Here is a 27049-nt window from a genome sequence, read left to right on the forward strand (position 1 = left end):
ATAATGTTGGGACAAATTGGCTCAACACTTCATCAACTGCTGATTTTTCTTTTACCTCAATCTTTTAGCACAACGTCATTTATGTAGCTATCAAGTACATATTTAAGATCCTTTACAATGTTTTAGTTTAATTTTTTGTTGTTTTTTGGCACTAACATTAGCTTGATTAGCTAGCTAGCGATTGCTGCCCAAATCTACCTCTGTTAACACTGTAACCTGCAAAAATGGAAAGTTAGGCAGGCATAGCAACAGCAACTAAAGGGAGCAAGGCTTTGCAAGGGCCAATTTCTCTTATTGTCCAGAGTTAGTCAAGTAAATACACTGGGTGCTGAAGATGTAAGAATAAAAACAATAGAACAGAAAAGAATAGCATAGACCATACAGGTTGGAGCTCAGTGCTTTGATCGAGCATCCTCAGGACACCGGCTGCCACAGGGTTCAAACCTCTGACCTCTCTTACTACAAAGTCATGTGCAGCTTCAACTGTAGATCTCTCTCTGGCTTCTGATCCCACTAAGAGATCAAAGTATGATCTTCTCTAATCCTTGTAGTTCTGACACTGACCTTTGCTGAGCCTGTGGTGTAACTGGGACTGAATGGGTTTATATAACACCAGCTTGGCTTGCATAACCAACTGACCATTGGCAAGCACAGTACTATTATGCTAAGGCCACAGCTTTTTTTTCAGCCCGGAAACTAAATGAATAAATTTAGCATTGTAGCTCTGGGGCCGATGCTCATTAAAACAATGTTAATACTCTGTTCACGTAGAGGTTACAATAAAATCTCTGTGACCCATTTAGTTTCAACCACAAAGGTCAAATCAAAAGAGAGGCTTATCTGAATTTTAACTATCTGAGTGAAACTGTTCATAAATATAAAGCAAAGGGTGTCATGTGTTTTAATGTATTTGAAAGCTGTTCTGACCATGTCACACAACAAAACACCAACGAGTAATGGCTGAGGTTGGATTCCCTCTCTATCTAACATTAATGTAAAGGTAATGATGACATAGTTTCAGGGTATTGTGTTTGTGTAAGGCTTGTGATTGAAAGGTTGCCGGTTAAAATCACCTGACAAACTTATAAGTAAAAAAAACACAAAAAAACCTCTGTGGATTAAGTTAGGGACTTAAATGTATTTACTGCAGTAACAACCAATAGCCTACAAGGTTTATAATAGGGTCGTCTTTAAACTATGGAAATTCAAAATGGTAAATAGGTGCTAGGTAGCTTTCTTGCTGAAGTTTGATAAACTGTGCAACATGCATGATATCGGTCTGTGTGTGGTCTTGTTTGGTCAGTTTGAGCTTTCCCAGTATTTTAAGTGAGATCTGAATTATTGAAGTCGCTTATTTTTGTATATGTTTTCAACCTTCATTTGTAGCTTTTTTTGTCATTGTTGCTCTGTTGAACGGAATAGAAAATGTGAGTTGTGTCTCTCTTAAACCACTATTTCAATTCAACAGACCTCTGACTAAATAAATAAAATAGTTTTATGTTCTCTATTTTAACTTAAGTTTAATATTTTTAGTTGTCAAAAGTGCAGGAATGAAGAATCCCATGCAAATTATCTCTCAGAAGTCAAACTAAAGCATACACTTCAAAAATCCATTGTCATCAGTTTAAAAGTAAGGCTATTATACATCATTTCTGAAGAAAAAATATATTTGCAGGATATACAAGATTTCTCATTATCCGAAACAGCAGCAGTATTTTTGCTCCACTCTCCAATCTTGTCAGAAGGCACAGGCACAAACCACAGCCACCACCACTATGTTGCCAATAGTTGCCAGCACAGCGATCCACAGCCAAATAGTGTCACTGGACACTTTCCCATCATCCTCTGCTTCTGAGGGCCGAGAGTAGCTGGCGTTGAGGTTGGAGGTGGACGTCTGCAAAGACGTGTTGCCATTGTATGGTGAATCCATGAAGGCCCCACTCACAGCCGGGAAATGCTGTCAGGAGAGAGACAGAGAGAGAGAGTGAGAGAGAGAGAGAGAGAGAGAGAGAGAAAAGAATTTAGATTTAAATCTGTCTGTTATTTTTGTTGTATAAAGTCTAAGAAAACAGCACTTTACAGTACAGACGAGCTGTTACATTGTTGAACTAAACTGTACTGTTAATGTTTGTAGTGTTGATGTGGGATATAACAAATATAACAGTCATTAGAACATAGTATACATGACACATGACAACTGATGAAATTGTCTTCAACAAAACAGTTTTTTAAATCATATTATGCAAATTTGTTACTGAGCTAAATTATTTTTTTCATTAATTCTTTCGTTTAATTTTCACAGATAATCTTCATTATGTGCGTAGATTTCCACAACAAACAGTAAAAAAAAAGACTTTTCTAAACCGGATGCTTGGTGCAGGGCATTGCATGATGTCTCAGTATTGACTGGAACACAGTCTAGAAAACTGATTGATCAGATCGATCACCAGATTAAAATCTCCTCCCCTGCAGCTGAATGGAGAGATATTTTAGTTCTTACTCTCAAAGGGCTAAAAATCTGATGCATTCAGCTCTAAATGAATCAAACAATAATGAGTGAACAATAACATGTTCTGCTCAGGAAGTAAATCACACAGCTGTGCCTGGTTTCAGAACAGCTGTACTGTACAGTGAAGAGGAATCAGCATCTCAAAGGGATTAATTCTCAGACAGATTAACAAAGTCTGACACATGCTACACATCTACCAAAAGAGACCAACGCACACAAACAGAGGATGGTATTAAAGAACGAAAAACAAGAGGCAGATAAGAATCTCACTTTTTTTCTCAGCTGGATGTGTTTTGTTCCTGCAGGGCTTCCATAGAACCCCCTCATACAGCAAAGAGTTCAGCCACCGTACATCCTCTGGTAATTAACAACCTAAAATACACACATACCACACCCAGTCTAAGTTGCTTGTGTTGCTGTCAGTGCTTTATTCAGGAGGTGAGACACTTGCGCTGCAGACACACACAGATGTTGGGTTGAAACTCAGGTGTGTGAACTTAATCTGCTGTAACTTTTCATACAAGGTCAAAAACAAAAAAAACACAAGCACGCAGGCTGTCTCATACTCTTATGTACTTGGATACTTGCTGTGATACAAACAGACAGCTCAGTGGCCATTAATAATTCCAGCTTTCACTCTAACAGCTGAAAGGTTCAAGGGAGTTTGACCCTTTAACTCACGGGTGTTTTAGTGGGTGTTAAAGCCCCAGTGTGTGATTGCTCAACAGCATCACATCAGCCCTGACTGTGGAAAATGAGATAGAAGTCAACTCTGACGTTGTTTGAAAAAATCCTCTGAAAAACTGATGTGCAGAAAGTTTTACAATCATCATTTGTTTGATAATTAAAATGCATGATATAGGATATTGGACGGTTCAGTGTTTTTAAGTGTCAGTGTAATGGGGAAGCTGAGATTCTATCATCATTAAAAATCATTCATTAAAGGCTCAGTTCACAAAAATCTAAGGAAAGAATACATAGTTCCTCACTTATTCATACCAGTATGTAGCCATGCAGATCGTGTGAATTTTTTCTCATTTCTCTGGATAATACACATACCTCAATGTGAATAGTGTTAAAATTACATTCACCCCCAGTGTATTGGGGGGCATATGATGGAATTATTGTTGCAATATTGCTTTGTAAATGTGTGCAGAGAGCTGTGAAACTGTATTTTAATCAGAATTTTTGAAGGGCTGCATGAGTCTGTACATTTTTACTCTGATTTGTGAACATGTAAAGGAATCTGTACATGTATTCAGATTTGCAAGTGAGCACACACACAGATTGAGATTATGCAGTAATCTCCCCATATGGACAGTTGTTCAAAAAACAGAAAGAAATTGAGCATACTGATATTAACTTGCATAGATTTACTTTGATGAGTCCTGAGGACAGTTGCAAAACACATGGCAGAGCTCACCTTAATAGAGTGTGCATTTTTGGGTGCAAAATGTATTAAAGATAATTACTAAAATATATCATAAATCTATGCTTCTGTCTCTGTGTGTCAGTGTGACTGCAGCTGAGATCAGACCTCTGTGATTGTAAATAAATTTGGGTTTTGTTTTTCCACTTTCGCTCTGGGATGCTTTAAGCATCAGTTTCAGTTTGACTCCAATGGCTTCTCCGGCTTCTCTTGTGTCCTCGTCTACACCCAAACTGCAGATGTGACTTCAGGGCAAATTCTCACTGAGGAAGCCCCTTGTACTGAAGGCAGTATAAGAAAACAGTTTCACTTTTGTTGTCCCTGAGTATTACAAAGGAAACCCATTATGGCACATCCAGTACTAAAGTTCAGTTAGTGCTCACTTTTATTTAAATACCTCATCACGATGAGATATTTAAATAAAAAGACTTTCCTGAAGACTTTTGGGAGGAATCTGTATAAAACAAGTTAACCATAAATTTTAGTCACCCATCTTGAATGAGGGGTCAACAAGGAATCACTGGGGGCATGACATGAGGCTATCCGACACCATCTGTTTAAGTGGGGGTGTGAGCCACTGCTACATGGTTCAAATGTCCGGTGGTTTGGGCTAAATCTTCAGTCTGTCTTCACACCAGCTGAGGTACGCACAATTTACTGTAAAGTTTTTAACAGCTTGTGGACAAAATAAAAAGGGATACTGAAGCCTTTCCAGACGACACAACAAAACCAGCTCTCTATATATTCAACATATACAGCAAGTGTTCTCCTTAAGTAGTAAAGACAAACTATTTAATGTAGAACCTAAAGGAGAAAGGAACAGATATTAAAATAGTACAACTTGTACTGGAAAATAGGATAGTTAAAAAAAAAAATGGATAAAAACATTGATTCCAATCTTAAATGTAACGGCACAGGGATACAGATATGAATATGCTTAAAACATACTGATCACATGGAGACCAACCAAAAGGTATGGATTCCCGAACTCACATGGTGAATATTAAATCCCACTGATATACAGTATGATAATGATTCTCCATTATGCATCAATATTCATGCACAACTGTCTCATCTCATCCAGTTAGACCGACAACCATCATTTTTGTGTGTCTGTGCGTGCGTTCCTTCCTCCTTAACAGTGAAAAAAAGAGTCTAAAATGTTGCAACCGTTAAGATATGGCGGCATAATTTATGAGGGCTCCCACATCAGCCACTTAATATGTATATTTAATTAAAACTGCCTCCAAGGGTTTGTCATGAGTTTAAGAAAGGGACAGGGTTAAAATTTGCTGGTGCTCGTTCGTACGCGCACAACGTAAAGCACCAAACATGCAACCGTCTCACAGAGAAAATCTGCAACCCAACCTGTAGACAAAACTTTCTCCAGCAATGGGGAACCTGAAAGAGTCTCTGCCTATGAGCTGTGTCTCATTCTGCACAGAAAGGTCATCAGCAAACCAGCAGCAAGCACGAGCATGTACAAGTATTATTAAGGCGCACAATACCTGTTGTATGCTGCAACTATGCATGCTCAACTTCCTATTTACCTTCATGGTAATTTGGCAGATTATCAATCATATACACTGGAGCACAAACTGTGTAAACACTGCAAAGGAGAGAGCATGTTCTCAAATGCAAAGTCACAAGAGGTTTAGGTGATGAGGCATTTTTCTCCATTTCTCCATTTTGAAAAAAACAATTGCAGGAGAATTAACAGATGGACGTACACGAGCTGGTTCAAAGGTAACTTTGATTACTCCTGAAAATCTGCTGCTGTTCACACTTCCCACCATGTTATTTCTTTAACCTCAGCTGTCAGTCGTAATCTGAGTTTTAAACATATCCTCTCCATAAAATCTCTTCTCCCACAGACTAAACAGGTCTGGATGAAAATAGTGGTTTGTGAGGTCCAACAAAGATGAAGATGCACCTAGAAGATGAATTACATACCACGGTCCGATACACATCTAAACAATGACTGTCTATTTCCTCAGTAAGGCTCCACTTCAGAGATAAAAATGAATGGTGGGAACCCAGACACACACACGCATGCACATAGAAACACACACACATACACACAATGCGTACATGCTTACAGTCACTCCACCGAATATCAACACTGATCAGAGTAAAAATGCAATCTGTTCATTCAGACTTAAGTTACAGTTACGTAAGGACCTGACCTCTTTTATCCTACAATGGCTTCAAAGTTTCACTGTATCTACCGTTTCTCTTCAGTTTTCTGCTTTCTTTGACAGATTGTGCTTGACTGAACAGTTTACATGGTCTCCAACCAATGATTATTTTTCCTTTATTTATGTGCTCAGTATTTTATCAATTAATCATTTAAACATTTGGTCAATACATTTGTCTGAATATAGTGAAAACCTAAATATGTTTATTTACAATCATAAAATACTTTTTAAAACGAGTTAGTATTATTTAAATAGATTCTAATCAATTTTCTGTTGATCAAATAATTAATTCATCCTGTCACTGTTCCAGCTCAGGTCATTATATGACTCACTATGACACATGTGTAGGCATTAACACTTGTGCATCTAAAAAATCACTAAAAAGTGTTTGACTAATCACTTTTTTGTGTTACACTCATCAGTGATCACAGTTTAGTTTTTATAAGTTATGTAACTTAACTTTGATGCATACACTGTCTTAATAGATCAAATAAGAAAAATAAGGATAGCAGTTCATACAAGTGAAATGACGATAAGATGACTCCTCAGTTCTATTTCATCAGTATACCAGAGAGGCAGAGTTACAGAAAACTGATACCAGCAGCTACAGCTGCAGCCCACACAAAGTTGGTAAAAGAGCCAGTCAACCAGTCAGTTCAGGACACTTGCAGCGAGACTGTAATTTAATGTCAGACACAACCAGACAACATAAAAACTACAGTAGGCCAAAAAATCTAAAAGAAAAATGAGATGCGCACTGAAATGTTAGATATGTCTCTCTGTGAGAATTTGTCTTGCATCTGGAGCAGCAGCGAATCATGTCCTGTTTAAAACAGTAAAAACACGCAGTATTCAAGAAATTCAAAGTTTCCAAATTGAGTCATTCGTCCAGTGGAGCTGAGTAAGTTCCTTCTAAAAAACGCCTAATAAATGCCACTATAAAATTAATTAACTTCACAGTTGTTTCCCCAATCGTTACAGGTTCCCTGCTAATATAACTTGTCTGAATATAAGCTTAGACAAACAAAAAAGGACCTTTTTTCTTTCATAGAAGAGATGAGAAAATGGTTAAAATATAAAGAAGTTAAGAGAAACAAAGAGCAAGCAAAAGAAAAACAGAGCAAGAGCTGTACCTACTGCCGGCTGTATACGAAGAAAGAGATCAGTTCCTGTCTGTCTCGTCCCACACTCTGACTTAGACTGAGCGCATCCAGAGAGAGAGAGGAGCCACGCTTCATTAGAGCAAGAGAGAGAGAGAGAGAGAGAGTGGTCCCTCCCAGTGAAAGAGGAGAGGTTTCTAGGAGATGTTTTCATCTTTGGAACAGCTGAGCAGGATGTTTGTAGCTTCACACAGCCAGACTCACTAGTTGAGTGTTGACTATAACATAGAAACAACACCAAACAAAAGAGATTGGTCAACATGGTCATACACATACTGACTAATAAGCAAATTTGGTGCTTTTATTGTATCAGGTGTAGAAATGGTTCAAATTTGTGTCTCAGTGAAAGAAAGAATGGTCAACTATCTTTTGCACCTGAAATAGCATTTTTCTCAAGCTACTGTTACCAGAGCACAATGAGCAGAGATAAAACTGAGAGATGGCATTGTTCTTTATGGAAACAATGCTACAGCACATGGAAAGAACAACGGGATAAATGACTCTAATTCGACCCAACAGCATTGTGAGCATATGCCGTCAACTCAGTCACTGGTCAGTCACCTGGATGATCAGAGTCTACGTCTGGGACTGTGAGGACACACAGGTAACGGCAAGTAATTCCATCAAAAATGAGGCTTCCTGTGTGTATTTGTGACTTTAACACGCATGCATACGTGTACATATGGTATGCACCTGCGTATCTGCGTGTATAGATGGACCATGTAAGCACACTGATGTGTGTGTGCTTGTACAAATATTGGTAGCATGCATCTGTATGTATGGATGAATGCATATGCACAGGCAGTGTTGGGAAGGAGGGTATTTCACTACAGAGTACAGAACAGATGCCCTTAAATGTAATTTGTAAAGTATTCCATTAGATTACTCAAAGTGAGTAACACAATAGTTTGGATTACTTCAGTACTGTCTAGCATTATGATCGCATATAACACTGTGAATGAATGTAGCATTCACACAATGCTGAGTCACACAATCCTTGAGTAGACTGAAACCAGGAGTCACTCTGAGAGGCAAAAATGTTGAAGATCCAGTTTTTCCTTGACCTTTTATTTTCCACAGCATATGTTAGAGTGAAAACCAGTAAACAAGATAGTAATAAATTATGTGAATTTACACTTCCATAGAACATCTTGTTTTCACTTTGGTGCCTTGCAGCTAATCCTCAGCACCAGAAAAGGCAGTTTTTAGCCTTCTCTGTTTCCCCACTGAATGAAATGGGTGAAAAGGGAAGGAAGCTAGCTCCCATACCAAAAGGTTGTAGTTCTCAACCAGTGGCTGAAGTTCCCAGACATTTAGTGAGGTACATTTGTTATTGGATAGAAATAATTGGCCAAAACCATCAAACACATCATGCATGTTGTAAATTGGCTGGTCTCTTCTCCGTGGTTTGTTAGTTAGTTAGACATGCTTATCAAGCAATGCTAACAGGCTGATCTGCAGTTGCCAGTTGGCTACTAAGTAGGTAGTTTGCTGGGTAGACAAATTGACCAGCAAGTGTTCAAGTGAACTACAGTATAGAATAATGGAGACTTAAAAAAGTAATCCCTTTATGTGATCTATTGGTTTTAAGAATGTAATTTTACATGTATTCTGATTACCACCTATTTAAATTGTAGCTGTAACTGAATAAAGTTTCTCATATTTTGTATTTTAAAAGCTGTTTCAAGACAGAATGAGGAATTGTATTTTTTGCTTTTAAATTAATGTGTGAGGCAATTGATTTTTTTTTTTTTTTTAAGACAATACATTTTAGGACTGAATGGCTGCTTACGACTGCTTAAGTTGACGGGTTAACTGATTAAAAAATAATAATTATAGTGTTACAATGTCACCTGCTAAGGCTTATTAGTTCCCTTTTTAAAAAAATAGATAAATAAACAAAGCAAATTTACCTGTAAAATCTAGTCTTATCTTCTTTCTCCTATATCCAAAACTTAAAATTACTAAATTAATTGTCCATGTCCACCATTTACTGTCATTTTGCCTACCTACCTCCTCCCAAAGAGAAAAACATAAAGAGGAGGAGAGAGAGAATAAATAGAGAGCAAGAGAAAGAGAGGGTTATCAGAGGATAAAGCTGAATAAACAGCAGTGACTCCATGACATGTTCTCTTGCTCACATCATGTTTTTCCTCCTCTTAGCCGTACCTCCTTTCCCCTTATCCTTGTTCCTTTTCCTTGCATGTCTGTATATTCTCTATTTTTACTTTTTTACAGCTGTTTTTGTCTCTAATCTAGCCTTTGGTTCTGTCTCTCACCTTTCTCTTTGTCTCCCTGTCACTCTGTTTTAAATCAAACAGCGACTCTGCCACCTGCTAGTCTTGTCTTCACTACATCATATCCAAACTTGTACATCATCTCCATCCCCGCTTCTCTTTAACACTATCCTCCTGTTACCTCTCTCTGCCTGCATCTCTGCCTCTACAAACTTGTATGTCCTCATTGCAACCTCTCTCATGTCCTTTTTCTCTCTTATCACATTTACTCTCCTTGTCATCACCTGTAAAATCACCATATTACGTTTGCACTTTCTTCCCTCGCCTCTGCTAACCTTCATCATCACAGTTCTCTCCTCTCCCCCTGCATAAATTCTCCCATCCCTCTGTGTTCCCATAGTGTATCATCCAAATGCAGAGACTGATTGGACACAGACATCGTGGAATAGCGTGCAGTGCTGCAGGGCTGGTGGAATTATAGGCGGATACAGCTTCCAATCCTCCAAATCTCTGAAAATGATAAATCTTTTCTGCATGAGGTATCAAGTGCACAACATAACTATTGTGTATAGTAAGTGGGCATATGCGCCTGCTTCCTGTGCCCATCTGTGAGTGCGTGTCCTGTGGGGGCTCAGAGGTAGGAGGCGCATGTGTATAGTCTTTGTCTGTATATCTGTGTGTGTGTATGTGTGTCTGTGTGTTTGTGGTGCACGCGTTGCTTGTATGTATATAATTCTTCCTTCGGTGAGTCCATGTGGTTGCATGTGCATGTTAATGTGTGCATGTGTGCGTGTGTGTGAAAGTGAAAGTGACGGAGGGTTGAGGAGAGATTCAGAAACTGCCTCTGGTGAACATACGCACAGACACACACACACAATGACACTGGAGGCTGGGGTTTATTTAAAATGAGGGGAATTTGAGTGAAGGGGGTTTTGGGTGAAGAAAATAATAACTCTCCCATAATTAATTTTCAAGGATGGGGGGAGAGTAAAAGGGGCCAAATTCACTTGTCATTTATGAGGCATTTGTCTCACGAACTATTTGTTTCAAAAACTATTAGTGTAGCCTTTGACGTGAAGTTTGCTCCTGGGAGAGGGCAATACTTCAGCTTTGTGTGCACTCATACTCCCAAAAACATCACCAAGAGGAGGAGGATTATATTTGAATTTCATGTCTTCAATTCGACAAAAATATATATTTCTAGGGCTGGAAATATGGGTCTCCATCTGTGACTGCTTTTATGGGAAAAGAAAGATGAAAGAAAAGAGGGAACAGCAGAGAAAGAAATGAAGGGGTGAATAAACAGCCCCAAAGCAGCCAGCTGTTCATCTCCTTTCTGAAACATCTGTCATAGAGGGAGAAACACTGAAAGAGAGGTCAGAGAGGAAGTGAAGAAGGGACAGAAAATAAAGAGGAGATGGAGAGGCACAACGGAGGGGTCAAGAAAGGGTGAAGACAAAAAGATTGTTGCTCTTTCCGCTCCTGCTTAGTAGACCTGTGTAAAGTTTGATGAAGTTTGAGTAGGAAAAAAGGATTTGGTTGGTGTGTGTGTTTGTGTGTTAGGTCTGGTCTGCATCTTAACAATGTCTCAGTATTTTGGTTTAGCATGTTAGCATACTGTTTTTTGCTAATTGGCACTATACAGTAAGTACAGTTTAGGCTGAGGAAAATGGCATTAGTTTTGCAAATATTCAAAGAATTCAACTAATTGAAATTTAAGCCTAATGGAAATCAATCCCATAACCTCATCGTTGATGCCAAGGTCCATGAATGTCTGAACAACATGTCATACCAATCCATCCAATAGCTGCTGAGATGTTCAGTCAGGACCAAAGTGGTGGACCGACCGGCCGACATTTCCATCCATAGAACCGCACCAGTGTAAAACTGGTGTAAAGCCTCGTTCAAGACCATAACGAGATCTTGTCAGACAGATCATGTCCAGTGGCAAGGTCACTGATGCTGCCTCAGCAAAGCAGAGCCAAAGCCTCAGCCCTCCGCTCCTCTTAAAATCTGCAAATGTCATCATATCAGTCAGTGGCTCAGATTTGCATCAAAATTAAACTTAAACTTAAAAAAGGAATTCAAAATATTGTATTAAGGAGATACATTTAAATAATTTAATTGCCTCTTTAAAACACTTTTTAAAGACCAGTAGATATTATCTCTTGCTCGCTGTGAGTCTTGAATAAAAGCTAATTTGATCGAGTTCACTTTAAACGACTCTCATGAGATGATGATCTTTGCTCTGAAGTAATGGACATCAATCAAACTAAATCATAAAGCAGAAGGAGCTGAAAGTAATTTCTAAGTTACTGAGCTGTGTGATGATAAGAAAATACTGCTGTTAGAATATGTCTGGAGGAGGCCTGAGCCCAGTGAAGATGTGACAAGAATGGAGGGAGTAAGAATAACAGAGAAAGGAGAGAATGAGTCAAGGATGGCAGAGGTGTCCAGTCCGTAGGCTATTGTGAGCGAGAGATGGTGGAGGAGGGAGTGAGACTGAGAGATATACAGAGAGAGAGAGAGAGAGAGAGAGAGAGAGAGAGAGAGAGGCTTGCTCTCATGGCTGGTTGAATCTTTGCTTAGTTTTGCTGGGGGCTTCACAGCCTGACGGACGAGCAAAGAACAGCATTCACTGACATCATTGAATGACCTTATACAGATTTCATAATACTCTTATGTTGCAAACACACACACACACACACACACACACGCATGCCCACATGTGTGTCCATGCCAAGATACAGTAAAAACACACACAACCACAGCCCTATATGTAAGATATGTAAGAGCATAAGTACAGTATCAATGAATACATTTACTTGATGATCAAAACTACCTTTTCATAACATTGGTGCGCCTGTGTCCTGGTGTGTACCATGTACCCTTTGTTATATGTTGTCCCCTATGCCTTCCTCCTATGTGACGAAAATGCCCAAAAAGATCATCTTAAAAAATACATTAACTCTGCAAAGCTGTGGATACAGCCATCAGGGATAAAAAAAAAACACACACAACACACAAACACATCAAAAATATAACTCCAGAGAAACATTTTTACACAAAAATTATAATGATAATATAAATATCAGACTACAAATTAGTGAGAATTTTTACAAGGCCAAGGGGAATACGCTTTCTGAAGTAATCAACTTTAGATTTGAAGGGGGGTTATTCGATTGTACTGAAGAAGAACAAAGACCTGGGGGTATGTGTTGCATGCCATGGCCCGTTCTCATTGCATGTTTCCTGTCCGTCTCTGCTATCTATTAATGCCAAATAAATAATCTTAACAAGTTTTTACTTAGTAAGTCCTGAAAACAAAGCAGTTTAATAGTTCTGGTGCCACCTCTTGTGGAACAGCTTTCACCGATTTTGTCTGTAAGCAACAAATTAATAAATCAAAGGTTGGTGGATAAGCGAGAACACACAAGCACGGCAGTGTGCAAACACTCTCACAACAGTCACACAAAGATATGCGTGCAGAGACTGCACACCGACACGATGCGCTCCAAACACGCCTCCCGATCATCCCCACCATACTGTACGTTTCATGTTCACGCTCCATTTAATTAACTGTGCTCTGTTAAACAGCCACACCAGCCCTATTACTGTTCCACACACTGAGAGGTGAAGTCTCCTGTTCATTTTATGGAAACCTGGCCTCTTCTTAACACCTACAGACGGAAGCCCCCCTTTATAAATGAGAATACAGTGGCTCATGTTACTTGTAAATGCATGATGATGACGGTATCCTGGGATATTCTATAAACTAAGTGAAGGTGCGTGTAACCAAGACAATGACACACTTTCTTTATGGCAGCTTGGTGAATAAATCTGCCTCCAGCTCTGAGCACTTTTAACTCACAGCCCATGAGAAATTGTTTCATGTTTGTTTTAAAAATGTATACCTTCATCTTTAGTTATAATCACTAACCTTAATGGAATTTACATGCACCTCTCCATATAGTGGTTCAAATTTTTTTTGTGGCAGAGTCCACCTCTTCTGCTCTGGACTCAAACGCACAAGAGATTCAAAAGAAATGTTGCAGCTTGTGATCCAGAGCTACTGCTTTTCATTTCATTTCGCAGGTGTCAACCTCACTGTTTACTGTTCACTCGCTTTACACTGTGGCAGAGTTGTATTAAGTTAACGCTAATACAGATGGAGCATAGCCTTCTTCTGCTTTGCTGCTTCACACTAAATGCATTTAGTTGGTGAAACACTGGGTGGCTTACACAAGACATGGTCATGTTCAATGTTCAACATTTTTTTTCAGCAGATCAGTTTTAAATTGTTGTAGGGTGTAATGGAACAAGTAGGACCAACAGCTGCTCAGCGAGATAAACAATTTTTACAATGGCCCTGCGGTATTAAACTACACTTACTGTCACCACCACTATAGTTGCTGTCACATCAACCAGTACTGAAATCTTAAGGATTACGACTCTAAAGCCCATGAAACCCGGGTTTCTCTGTAAAAATAACTAAACAAACATCAGTCAAAAGTCAAGTAAGAAATGTATCAACGCACTCACATGATATCACATGTCTTTGTTTTACCTATCACGGTTCTCACATAGGCACAGGGTAGCACCAGCACATGTGCAAATAGTTTTATGTTGCATTATAAGTGTTTCCTTTTTCTCACATGCTGTATTACATAATATTTCAGGAGCATAGACTGCTTTATCTGGGACGTTTCTGGGGGTTGTGTAAATCCTCATTGTAATGTAATGCAACACAAGTGATACATACTGTGTGAGAGAGATTATCCTAATCCTCTAATAAACCAAAGAATCTCACATTGCAATAGAGATAATACTGTACTGCCATGCTACCCCAGAAAATGAATTAAGTGTTTGCTGCATTTCAAATTTAAAGCTTAAGCAACATGATTAAATATACAATTGAGATTCACTGTTATCCACACAATACACTTCTATGTAATGAGGATAGAGGTTAGTCAGGCTCATGACAAGAGCCGTGTTTACCAGGACTAAATTTCCACTATTTAATGCTCAGATCCTCGTATTTGACCTTTTCACTGATGCTGGATGAGAAAAGGTGCATGATTTTCCAGTCTCTATCTGAACAAACTGATGAACTTCTCAAACCTGAACCTCATATATCAATATAAGCATGCAATGTCACTGATGACATGATCAAAATATAAATGTATTCAAATATCCTTTTTGTAGAGATATGAAATTATAGGTTAGCTTCTAATAGCACAGACAATAAAGTTTCAGATCAGGTAAACGCATCATAAAGACTAATCCCAAAGTGAGATTTGGGATGACAGTTGACTCACTTACATAACAAAAGCAATTGTGTCCATCCACATGCATGTCTGATGTGTGTGTATGTATCTAATCTGTCATGCCATCCATCCAGAATGAATAAAGCATTACAAGATCTTATATTATGCATGCCATGAGTGAGTCATCCCTCTGTATGTTTAATGTCTTAAGTAGGGACATAACCTCAGGTTACCATTATACTAAATTATAGCAACTGTCTATGTTGAAATAATAAAGGAACAGACACTGTGAAGATGCTTTTACATTCTCAACTTAAATAAAGACCATGAAGACATCCTTCCACCTCAAATGACTCCAGCATTTGTCCTGTAAGATTACACAAAAAGTTCATGTCAATGCCCACACAGACATCTGCAGAAGATCAGAAAAGTAGCTATTGGGAAAAATGTGCTACACATAATTATCTCTCTTCCAGATCAACACTTCAAGAAAGATAGGAAAGATAGGAACAAATAAGGAGGTGGTGTTGTACTGCATATACAGGGTCAAATACCAGCTGAAGAGCATAAGGATTTTTTGGTGAGTGATAGAGGCTATTTGCATGCAGAACCTGCCACACTCAAAGCCAGTATTGTTACTGCTGTTATCAACCTGCATAGATCACAGTCATACCAATGTACTGGAGCACTGCTCAGTAGCTGTATCTTTAGCCATAGGTTGCCGCCAACACAACTTGGTAGCCATTACAAGGAATATTAAAACACCTTAAACTGGAAATAGGATCACACTCAGTCGGCCTTGTAAGAGGTTTAATCAAAAACTGTATATGATGGATATTAAAGATTAGCAGTGGCCAGATGTGTGTGTGGAGGAGGATCCAGAAATTGCTCTGAATATGTTCATGGAAAAACTAACCAAGCAGGCTAATGCATGCCCCTTAAAGGAAACATACTGTAAAGCATAATGATGCCCCATGGTTAAATGTTGACTGACAGGGTGTCAGTCAGTGCTTGTTTGTTTGTTTGTTTGTTTGTTGCATGTTTATGTTTATATGCTGTTTGCTGTTTTGATTTTATGTAGACCCCAGGAAGATTAGCAACCGGTGTAGCAGAAGCTGATGGGGATCCAAATAAAGATATAGATATAAGAATAATAACTAAGATAAGAATGTATACAATAAAGAATAAAGAGCTGATTAATCCAAAGTCTGCATACTGAGTGAACGCATAACTTGGCTATTCCAGCTGTTTCTGGTCTAGTAGTTCATAATGGGGCTGAACCTCAAGCTTTCCGACTTTAGCACTGATATCAGTCCTGTGCAACTCAACCAAGGTGAAAGCATAATAAATACAGAAAATGAGGTGTCAACTAACAAGAATGGATTTTTTTGGTTTGTGTGAAAATATATTCAAGCAGCATGGCCTGAGATTCTGGATGTAATTATGTCCTGTTTCTGTCAGAGTATTTTGGCATTTGTATCGCTCCTTGATTTGCGTCTTAGCCGAAAAATGTTGAATTCTTTGCCATTTAAGAAAAGAGGAGATATGAGTCTGATCCATAAATCACTGTGCAGTCACTTACAAACATCAAAAGAAACTATTTAAGAATTAATAGTGGAATCTTGGTATTCCCTTTGTAAAGGACATGCCAGATTTCTGTGCATAAACAAATAGTGATGATGGATCAAATTTGCTGTCTATGACAAACAGATGCACCTCCTCCGCCTGAAGAAGCTGATAAACTCTGTAACAGATGGTAATCTGACCTAACTCTCCATCACACACACTTTGATAGACAGGACTTAATTAAGACCAATCTAACATTCACCGCCCGAAAAAAGGGAGGTTTGGGGTAAAGAAAGAGATAATCCAGTTATCAACACAAGGTCAGTCACAGACACTTAGTCAATGATAGAAAGAGCATAACAGGAATCAACATTTAGACGATTTGACCCAGAGTACCAAGCAATGTACAATGATTAACGTGACAGATAGAAATATAAAGTTTGAGATGTATTGTCCTCATCATTTTTTTAAAGGAAGTTGTCTTTACATAAAGTGGAGCCGTTCAGCTGCAAAAATTGCAACATAGTTTTTTTCTTGTTTTGTATCTAGGAAGCAAAGTTTTGGTTTCAGGTGGCAAGAGCGTTAAGCCGTTGACTGTCGAGTGTTCAGAGACAGTTAGCGTGGGGTGATTAAAGACCACACATTGAGCACACCTGATTAACTATCGGAGAACAGATGGCTATCAGATGAGGCTTTCCATCAAACTCCTTCAGCCAGACAGGGTTCACGTCTGGAGCAGACAGGCTCAGTAACAACATTCAGGGACTTAAAGGGGAATACCGCTCTATCCAGACACCAGAAAGTGAGACCCTGTATCTGCTTTTTGTACAGAACTATTTAGACAGGGCAATGATTTTGCCCTACACTTCTTAAATTTGAAATTCTAACTCATGTGGAAAAACGTTTGCCATTACATGAGTGTATCTTTATGCAGAGGGTCAAGTGATTTAGTGCCACTGAGCAGATGGAAATCATAGGAGATTTTCCATCAAATCTGCACAGTTGGACAGGGTACACTGCAGGAGATCAGTACCTCAGCTACACAACAAGACTGCTGCATGTATCATACTAGAAGAGATCCTCTAGGCTCCACATCACGCCTGATGCACCACAGTGTCATGAAACGTTTGATACAACAAAGCTCAAGCTGTTTGGAATGGGAGTGGGAATTTTTTTTTTCTTAACACTACCAGCAGGTGGCATAACCCCACACTTGAGCAGGCAGCTTACTGCCCAGCTGAGTGACAGCGGGGGTTTCAGATGTGATATATCTTCACTGCTGTGGCAGATGTCATCAGGAGCATTCAGACCACATCATCTATTACACTGAAACACTGTCACAAGATAACTTTTTTTATTCTGTCCAAACTTAAAGGGGAATTAAATTGCAGAAGTGGGGGTAAGTCTCAATGACACCATCTCATGTTTGGCATCAGACCAACTTGAAACACTTTTCAAGCCAAATTATGTCAAGTGCACCTTTTTGTTTGTTTGTTTATTTGTTTGTTTGTTTTCTACAAGGTGTCATTGTGCTAATTTTTCATATTGTGTGTTTCTCAATGGCAATTTTCAAATTAACCGGGTTATCAAAATAATGACACATTCAGTTACATTCACTCATAAATTAATTAATTCATCTATGTTCTTTCCATAAGCAAAAATCTTTTTAGACATTAAATATTCATGATTAAAACGTTTCCTTATTCATAGCTGTAAAAAGCAACTCTCATCATCAACCCACCACCCATTATGTTGTCTGACAAGACAACAGCAATGAAGTAACAGTGGTTCAGTGCTGCACAGAGTACATGCAGGGAGAGTATAGGGCTTCCACTGTGCTTGCATTTAAAAGCTTTAGTGCAGTAATTACTTTAAAAACATATCCACAGGCTGCCCTCACAATCCTTAAAGCTCAACATCATGGGTCAGAGAAAAAAAAACAAGCAGAAAATGGGACAAGCATATTCTACCATGATACAGAGCAACAGAAGAGATGAAACTGACTCTGACAGGAGTCAACAAACACACCAGTTAGATACACAAGTTTCTAAGGTGCAAAAGAGCCAAGTCTATTTCTCGCACACAGAAGTCCATGCTGTCATACAAAACTGAAAAAAAGTGTAATGCAGCATAATTCAATGACTACACTACAAACTAAATGCAGTACATGTTTTTTTGACTCTACTCAGTTTGGAAAGGCCACTTTGCAGTCTGCTTCTGAGTCATCTCTGTATGTGTGCACTGTCTAAAATTGCATATATAACATGCAAATATGTACTTTACAAATGCACAAAAACTTGCCTTACACTCCAGTGACTCAATGCGTGCGGCTACAGTACTTTCATTCCCAAGTAATTTCCTTTGCATTCTCCGGCTGATAAAAATAGGCCCTGTAGCATCTGCACTGTGTGTGCTCTTGTCATAACTTCATCCATTACATAATGTTTTATCTGACGTGACCTGAGTGATTTCCCAATAACTGTGAGATAATGTGGGTTATTAATACTTTTTTTAGCAAGCAAAATAAAAATGACAAAAACACATCTGACACTGATACTGTCACAAATCATTTTAAAAAAGCCCTTACAGTAAATAAAAAATAATACAGTCAACTCAGCGATATATTTTTTCCTTTGCTGGGCTTGGTTATATGGTCTTCATAGCCTACACTAAACAAATACTGTGACAGTTATTGTGACCCTCCAAAAACTGTAATCAGTGGTGTAATTCCAAACATTACTCCTCCTTAGTAGAAGAACTGTAGGAGTTCATTGGCTAAAAGTCCTAGAAGTAAGACCTTAATAGATAAACGTGTTTCCGCTTCCTTACCTGTGCTGCCATTAGTGATAACTCCATTATCCCTGAATCGATGGTCGCCAGGCTGAGTGCAAAGAAATTGGGAAAGGAAGCACTGGAAAGCAATGCAAAGGAGAATTAAATAAGGAGTACGTGGAAGCTTCTTCGAAACTGAACTGCTATGCTTGGCAAGATGAGTGCAGTTGTGGATGTGCTACACAATGACACAATGAACGCTTTTCATGCTTCATAGTAGAGTTTATTCACTCTGCATATCTCTCTCTCTCTCTCTCTCTCTCTCTCTCTCTCTCTCTCTCTCTCTCTCTCTCTCTCTCTCTTCCACTCTTCCTCTCTCTGTATGGATGTGTATGTTGGGGGGCAGGGGTAAACTTGCACTTGAAGCATGCCAGGCAAACCATGCAGAATTATTGATGCTGGAGTAGCTTTGGCACATACAGCTCTTTTGACACTGCTACCCAGTACATCTTACTGCTACCACTATCTTTTGGTTGAAATTCATAATCCCAAAGGTGGAGTCTTGAAAAACTTATCCCCCATTTACATGAAAAGCATCTTTGTGCACGTTTTTTTTTCCATCTCTCACACAATAGTTCTTCTCAATAGCTTATAACTCGCTAGCAAATGGTTTATTAGCCATAAATGAAACCATGAGTTATCAGCCCTATACAAAGGGGCACCAAAAAATTACATTCACACACATACCCATCACACAGTAGCTGAAGAGCAGCAAACATATCTTGCCAAGGAGCCACTCAGCCTACATTAACCATCTGGCTCTGTGTGTATTTGTATGTGATGGGTGAGGGGCATTTGTAAACTATAATGTGAAGTTAGTCACAGCTACTGTTCCCCTTCAAACCCATCCTTCTGTTCATCCATATATTAAAAAAGGACACCATCACAACAGGTGTCACTGCCCTAAAATACTACTCATCAGAATTTTCTGAACTATGGTTTAGGTTTGGTTATGATAAGGTAACTAGAGCCACTAAATAACAATAAGGTCCCCATTGCTACATTAGGATAGTTATATCTCAAACCAAATTTCTAACCAAATTTAGTGCAAATTTTAAACAAAAATTAAACAAATTTCCAGAAGATCAGCAAAAGAAAATGCAAATATATACAGCTGGGTGCCTTTAAAACATTGTGGAGGAAGAGGAGGAGGAGGAGACGTGTGGCATTTATGTTTGTTTCATGTATTAACATGACGAAGTTTACAGTCTCCTCATCGCTCCACACAGATCTCATGTTTTGTCTGCCGCTATTTTTTTGTCTTTTCAGTTGAGCTGAAGCTTTGGATGTTTAAGTCACGTTTCATCTGTTTCCTTTGCATGGTGTTGCATTTTGTTTTTATCGATACACTAACTTTTCCACCTCATCCAAGCATGAAAATATTTTTGTGACATTTTGACTTCTTTTCAAATCTCCAGCTTTTCCACTCAGCCACATTCAGTCTGTAAATGTACAAAAACAGACTGCACTGTCTGCAATCCTGGGTGTATATAAATATTTTCGACTGACTTCAAAGTGCATTTCCTTGTTGATACAAAGTGCCTCAGAAGATTTGGAAAAAAAAAAAAATGTTAAACTGATGTTCCACATTAGGAAACACACAGAATGTGGTGTTGCTCAGAAAAAGTCAGGCGCACATGCACAAGCCGTTTTTGCTTGCTTGTGCTTGAAATGAGCTCCTCTGTGTTGTTGAATTTAACCACCACAGACAGATTTACCCCAAGCCACTCATGTGTCGCCAGTGTCGCAGCACACCAAGCTGTTAACTGTAGACCTCTATTGTACTCTCTGGCATTTCGAACAATTACTACCGCATGAGAAAACCCCTTAAAATAGTCTCTCTTCTGGCTTTTGTGTGTGTGTTTTAAAAGTCAGAGCAAGATAATGACTGTACATTTATGTGCCTAACATGTATATGTGAGTGTGTGGGCATGTGCACGTTAGGCACAGTACAGTCCATTTAAACAGAGATGGTCATTTTCCCCGAGGGGGAGTCCAGCTGTCAGCAGAGAGAGTGACATAAAGTCATTTTTAAACAAAAGAGAAAGAGAGAGCAGAAATGTGGACTGAGAGAGACAAATTTTGTAATTTTTTTTTTTATATTTATTTATTGAACTATTACCCCATCACCCTTTGTGAATTTGTGTGTTTTATATGTGTATTATACAGGAGTGCTGTCTGTCCAAAATGAATCTGCCTGCAGTGTTTCTGTCTCCTCTTATTGTGTACAATTCTTTGCAACGCATCCATTTCCCATCTGTCTACAACAGCTCTTTGGCATAGAAAGAAAAAACAACTTTGATGTCATCATAGCCATAAAAGATACTTTTAGACACACATACAACAGATGAATAACCTTCAAAAGCTGCTCTTTGTCTGGTTGCATTGTGCACTTTTTTTTTCTTTTGCTTCTTGTGTATTCTGAAATGTAAAACTCTATATATATACATATACACACTAGAGGTTAGCAACAGTACAGGACAACTGTGGATAGGTGTTGAGAGAAAACACACACATAGAAGAATTTTAAACAAAAATGTTTCATAAAGCTACAAAATACCAGTAAAATCATTCAGCAACTGTAGTATACTGCAGAAAAACAATCTGTGCATGAACACTAAACTTATCACCTTATAAAACTGCTATGGCAAACAGTTTTCTATGTAAAAATCCAGTAGACAGGGAGAGATATCGACATTCATTTCTGTCCATGTTAGTGTCAATGTTAGTCTAATATTCACTCTAAATTTGACCTCTGCTTTGGTCTCCACCATCTCCTAAGAAAATGTAGCTTTAAGTAAGACTTTCCAAGGTCAGACTTCAAAGTAACTATAACATATCTGCTGGCACTGGATAGTAACATTGCACAGGCTCAAAGACTCAGTGGCTGTTTCATCCAAACCTGTAGCTGGCAGGTAATAGTCAGGATATGTCGGCAGCAGCTGCTTCCACAAACGTCACAGCGTGTCATAGTTTGCAGCAAGTATGAAAAATATTAGAAGTTAAAATAATGACTATGGCAGGACAATCTGCAACAGAAAAGATACAAACAAGCAAAACAATAGTGCTGTTACATAGTGGAAATGAAATTAAAAGGCTATTTTTATCCCTTTCCACAACAGGAGGCTTAATTCTGGTCCATACAGTCAAGTTGGTCAATTGATCATAAAAGATTTGTGAAAGTTTTTCAAAAATAAAGATACAATACAAGTGTGTGAATTCTTTGACCAGTTCTTTTCCACTCTTTAGCGTGCTGATCATGTTAGTGCAGTAGTCATATGTTTTACTGGGTAGAGCATTTATCTTTCAGAGCTTTTACTGCTCCTGGTACTACAGCTCCTACTATAGCCCCAGCAACTCCACCCACTATTGCACCAATGCCGATGCACAGTGGACCTCCAGCAGCTGTTGCAGCAACCCCAATTGCAACACCCACTTCAGCGCCTGTTAGGATCATACCAGATTCAGTAAATTTGTTTTTCTTCTCTGCCTGTTCTCTTGATTTCTTTCTATGTTTCTTATCAAGCCTCTTCAGCTTTTCCTGAAGCAGCTGTCCTTCAAACATGGCCCTCAGTTCTTCTTCTTGTCTACGCTTTTGCTCAGCATTGGCCCTCATATTTCTCTCTGTTTGTTCTTGGATCAGTCTCTCAGCCTCCTGGAACATTTCATTTGTGTAAAATGTTCCTCCATTATCAGAGACCATACCTCTTACCTTTGCAAGCAGCTCAGGTACCTGATGGCGATTGGGAACTGTGTTTTTGAAGACATGGTATGACCCGTTACAGTTCATAATCAATTTGTGCAGTGGTTGACTCTGACGAAGAAAATCTTCAATTCTTGTCTTCAGTCTCTCACCATGAGTGAATAGAACCATGGAGTAAGCTGCTGCTTTTTCACCGAACACCATCTGCAAAAGTTTAACAGTTTCCTGTTCTTCCTCTGTGAATTTGTCCAACTTGATCACAATCAGGAACACGTGGGGACCAGGAGCAGAGAGACAGATGCATTCTTTCAGCTTTTTTAACAGCTCATCTTCTTTGAAGTTTGTGTCATAAAGTCCTGGTGTGTCAATCACTGCAACCTTGCATCCACCCACCAGTCCTCTGGCCTTTTCACACTCTGACGTCACAGAGCGTGGAGACATGACTGACCTAAAAGTGTTTTTATTTAGGATGGTGTTTCCCGTTGCACTCTTTCCATTTCCTGTCCTTCCAACCAGCACAATTCGAATTTCTTCATCTGGATCAAAATCTACAAAACAATGTGGGAAATGTGTTTAGTATTTGGCTAGTTGCAGTATGTCATTCAACATACCTCTAATATTAGACACTGTGCCACCTTTACATAGTATATAGTGTGATTACAGTTTCTGTCATTATTGTTTTATATTGTATCATGCTACTGTAAACAAACAACTTTGGTAGACAGTGTAAGCTGATGGCATCCACATGTTCATTTACAGCACATTTTACATCTTACAGTTGGAAAAATCTAGTCAGCTGTATCATTTGTACTATTTTAATGACAATAATTAATAATAAGTACCTTTCATGTGTTGTGTTTGAATTTTCGGTCGGATGTTTGGTACATTGGCTGTGCCAGTCAATTGTTCAACATTCTGGGAAATGCATTTCTTTCTTTCTTAGAGTTAGATTAGATGATCCATTCAATACTAATGTCTGTGCATTAAAAGAGTACTCCATAGATTTAGCTTTGCGCTCAATGTAGCATTGCACAATAATATTGTCAGATTCACGACAGTCGATTTTGATGCGGCAGAACCAGAGACATGAAACATGCGCCACCGACATCACTTGACCACCGACAGTTTGTTAGTCTATGAAGATTTGCATGTGTTATGCTAGCATCAGCTAATGTAGCCAGTTCTGCCAGACTCGATTTTTTGCTTTTCAATTTTTTGGGCAGGTAAAAATTGGTCTGGGCAGGTTGTTGTAATTTGGGCAACCAAAACTTCCCAGACACATTTACTGTCACCACTGTAAACAGGAAGGTGACCTGCTCCTGTTTCAAAGACAGAAACCTTTCCGTCATGTGGAAATCACCACAGTTATTCCTCCCTAATTACTTTCAATAAAAGACTAAGACACGACTTAATACAATATGCATGAGGAAAAAGCAGCAGTTGAGGAAGTTCCAGATAATTTACAGTAATTTGGTAAAAGCAGAAACACAGCAACAGTCTATTGCAAGTAGAATTATGCTTTCAACATTGTATTTAAGGATAAGAACATACACAGTAGCAATTAAAAGTATTTCAAATATTAAAAGTAAACACATTATGTAGAATTAACCTGTTTTTGTTCTGTTAATGTGGTTTCCAGTGACAAAAACTTTGACTATACTCCAGAGGTTTTGAAACTGAGAAAAGCGGAGGCTAAGACATGAGTCAGAAATACTTAAGGAGGTGAAAGGGACAGGTGCATGCAGGTGTTTTAGAAACAACTGGAAGTTACTTATTGTAGTTTGGCCTACTTGTCAGCACAATAATACACATACTCCTGGATTCAGTGTGACTTACATTGTCTGAATGTCTCTGACCAAATTTCTTTCATTATTTTTGATTTATTCATCCACATAAAAGATAAGAGTTGGGACCTATTTTTCAAGATACCTGGAACCTGGCTAAGAAGGCAGCATAAAGCTATTTTACAACAAAAAACAGTAAACAGACTAAAATAGCAGTCACATACTAAAAAAGAATATAGATAATATCTTGCTATGATTCAAATTCAAGTACTTGAGTTTAAAAACTATCCATAAAAGCAAATGCAGTGACCAGGAGTGCTGTTTTCCAGATTAGGATGTAGAAGCAGGATAAGTAGCAAGAAAACACATAATACTGATAAATTGTAACTCCATGCTGGGAATTAATAATAATATTATGTAATAAGATAATATTACTGCATACAATTGACAGTCACAATCATACTGTGGTTTTAAAAAAACAAACAAGTTTCATCATATATAATATTTTAATATGTTGTTTGTCAGCTCCTAGTTACTTTTCTTAATTTCACTAGTAACGTATTCATCCCACACCAGGCAGTTAGAGGATGAAATAGAAAAGAAACACGACAAAAGTATAGTTGTCTAAAGAAAATATTAAAATAGGTGAGAAACGGCAGATTACCTGTGTTCTTGTACTTGCTCCTCATGGTTGCCTCTTGTGCAGCACGTGAATATAAAGAATATTTGCGCCCTCTTCTCTGAAAACTGTGGGCCATGGTTTTACAGATTTATAGTTCACTGAAATATCTAAAAAGTTCTGTCTAGTTGTCAACAGTTCTGCTCCCTTCAGCGAACTGAAGCTACTTATAGACAAACTCCATAGTTGGCAGTTTTCCAACAACCTTCTCATAAAGTCGGTGCCCAACAGAGGAAACAGAAAATATAAGGACATACAGCAGTATCGGTGTTACCAGGAGCTAAAGTCAGTGATACTGGAAAATTGCCGGGAGGCATGGAAAAAAGCATCAGACGAGGATGACTGACAAGAAAGTTACATGTAGGGAGAGAAAGCCTAAACATCTGGTGGTCTGTCAATCAGTTTGTTTGCCTCTTTGGTTCAAAAATCTCAAAATCGTAACGATTTTTGGTTGTATTGTCATGAAAATTGAAGACATTCATGGTCCCCTCAGGTTGAATCCGACTTCAGCGATCCCCTTACTTCAACTCTTTTAGCACCAGCAGGTTTAAATTTGTGGTTTTAAGTGTTGTTTTTCAGTCCTGAATGAACTGCCATTAAATTTGGTACACACATTCAAGTCCCCCTCATGTTGAACTGTAACAACTTTGGTGACCACTTTACTTTTCATCCTGCACCATCAGTACCCGAAAACTTCATCTTGACCAATACTTAATAGCAAAACTAATGACATTCTCTCAGTTGTACTTTATGTTTAGTGTTAATTAGCAAATGTTAGCATGCTGACATCGTAAACAAACCCATCACTCAACAAAACTTCCCAGACACATTTACTGTCACTACTGTACACAGGAATGTGGCTTTTCCTGCTTCAAAGACAGAAACCTTTCCGTGATGTGGAAATCACCACAGTTATTCCTCCCACAATTAAAGTTAATGATTTTACTTTAAATATCAAGACTAAGACATGACTTAATGCAATATATATGAGGAAAAAGCAGTAGCTGAGGAAGTTTCTGATCATTTACAGTAATTTGGTAAGAGCAGCAACACCACGACAGTCTATGCTTTCAACATTATATTTAAAGATAAGAACATGCACAGTAGTAATTAAATGTACTTCAAGTATTAAAATTAAACACATTATGCAGAATTAACCTGTCAGTATCATATTAATACATTATCTTCATTATTGATGCATTATGTAAGCAGTACTTTTTAATATTGTAATTAGTAGTTCTGGATTTTAATTTTATCTGCCCCATACTGTCTATAATAGAGTAGAAAGTACATTATTTCCCTCTGAAATGTAGTGGTTAAGTTTGACTTCCAAAATCAGGATCGAGAGGCAACCGCACACAACAAAGGGAGGACATCCACATTCAACCCAATGTAAAGCAGGTATGGTAAGAGGTCAGGGAACTAACAGGAAAGGACAATTAGCAATATGCATGGACACAGCAACCTTTTCATTGTAAGAAAACATCCAAAGGCTCAAGACATCATAAAAGACAGACAGCCATTTAGCAGAAAGTATACAGAATCAGTTACAGAGAGCACTGAGGGTAGAGGCCAGAGTAAAAAAGTTTATTAGAGTGTTAGGACAGAAATGAAAAAATATAGAAACTCATTTAAAAAGAAACGGACACTGGCTGAGGAAGACTAAATCCAGAGGGAGGCAGTAA

General features: G+C 38.5%; 1 protein-coding gene across 4 annotated transcripts; it reads right to left on the bottom strand.

Moving 5' to 3' along the window:
• Positions 1-16: 16 nt before the first annotated feature.
• Positions 17-26238, bottom strand: LOC139631604 (GTPase IMAP family member 9-like). 4 transcript variants are annotated; one of them, XM_071495906.1, is made up of 4 exons: positions 25350-25566; positions 22911-23449; positions 257-1957; positions 17-194 (listed from the first exon to the last, which is right to left on the bottom strand). In XM_071495906.1, exons 1-3 carry the CDS (start codon positions 25441-25443, stop codon positions 1739-1741), a joined length of 852 nt encoding a protein of 283 aa, XP_071352007.1. In that variant the 5' UTR covers positions 25444-25566; the 3' UTR covers positions 17-194; positions 257-1738. The 4 variants fall into 4 exon arrangements, 2 of the variants coding, with proteins under 2 accessions (XP_071352007.1, XP_071352006.1); XR_011693418.1 differs by lacking the exons at positions 17-194; positions 22911-23449; positions 25350-25566 and adding an exon at positions 7274-7346 and having other exon boundaries at positions 1829-1957; XR_011693417.1 differs by lacking the exons at positions 17-194; positions 22911-23449; positions 25350-25566 and adding an exon at positions 7270-7342 and having other exon boundaries at positions 1830-1957.
• Between the last annotated feature and the right edge of the window lie 811 nt (positions 26239-27049).

The sequence above is a fragment of the Trachinotus anak genome, unplaced genomic scaffold (genome assembly GCF_046630095.1).
Source record: "Trachinotus anak isolate AG129_WGS33_773 ecotype Australia unplaced genomic scaffold, CSIRO_AGI_Tana_v1 ptg000014l, whole genome shotgun sequence".
NCBI classification, from domain to species: domain Eukaryota; kingdom Metazoa; phylum Chordata; class Actinopteri; order Carangiformes; family Carangidae; genus Trachinotus; species Trachinotus anak.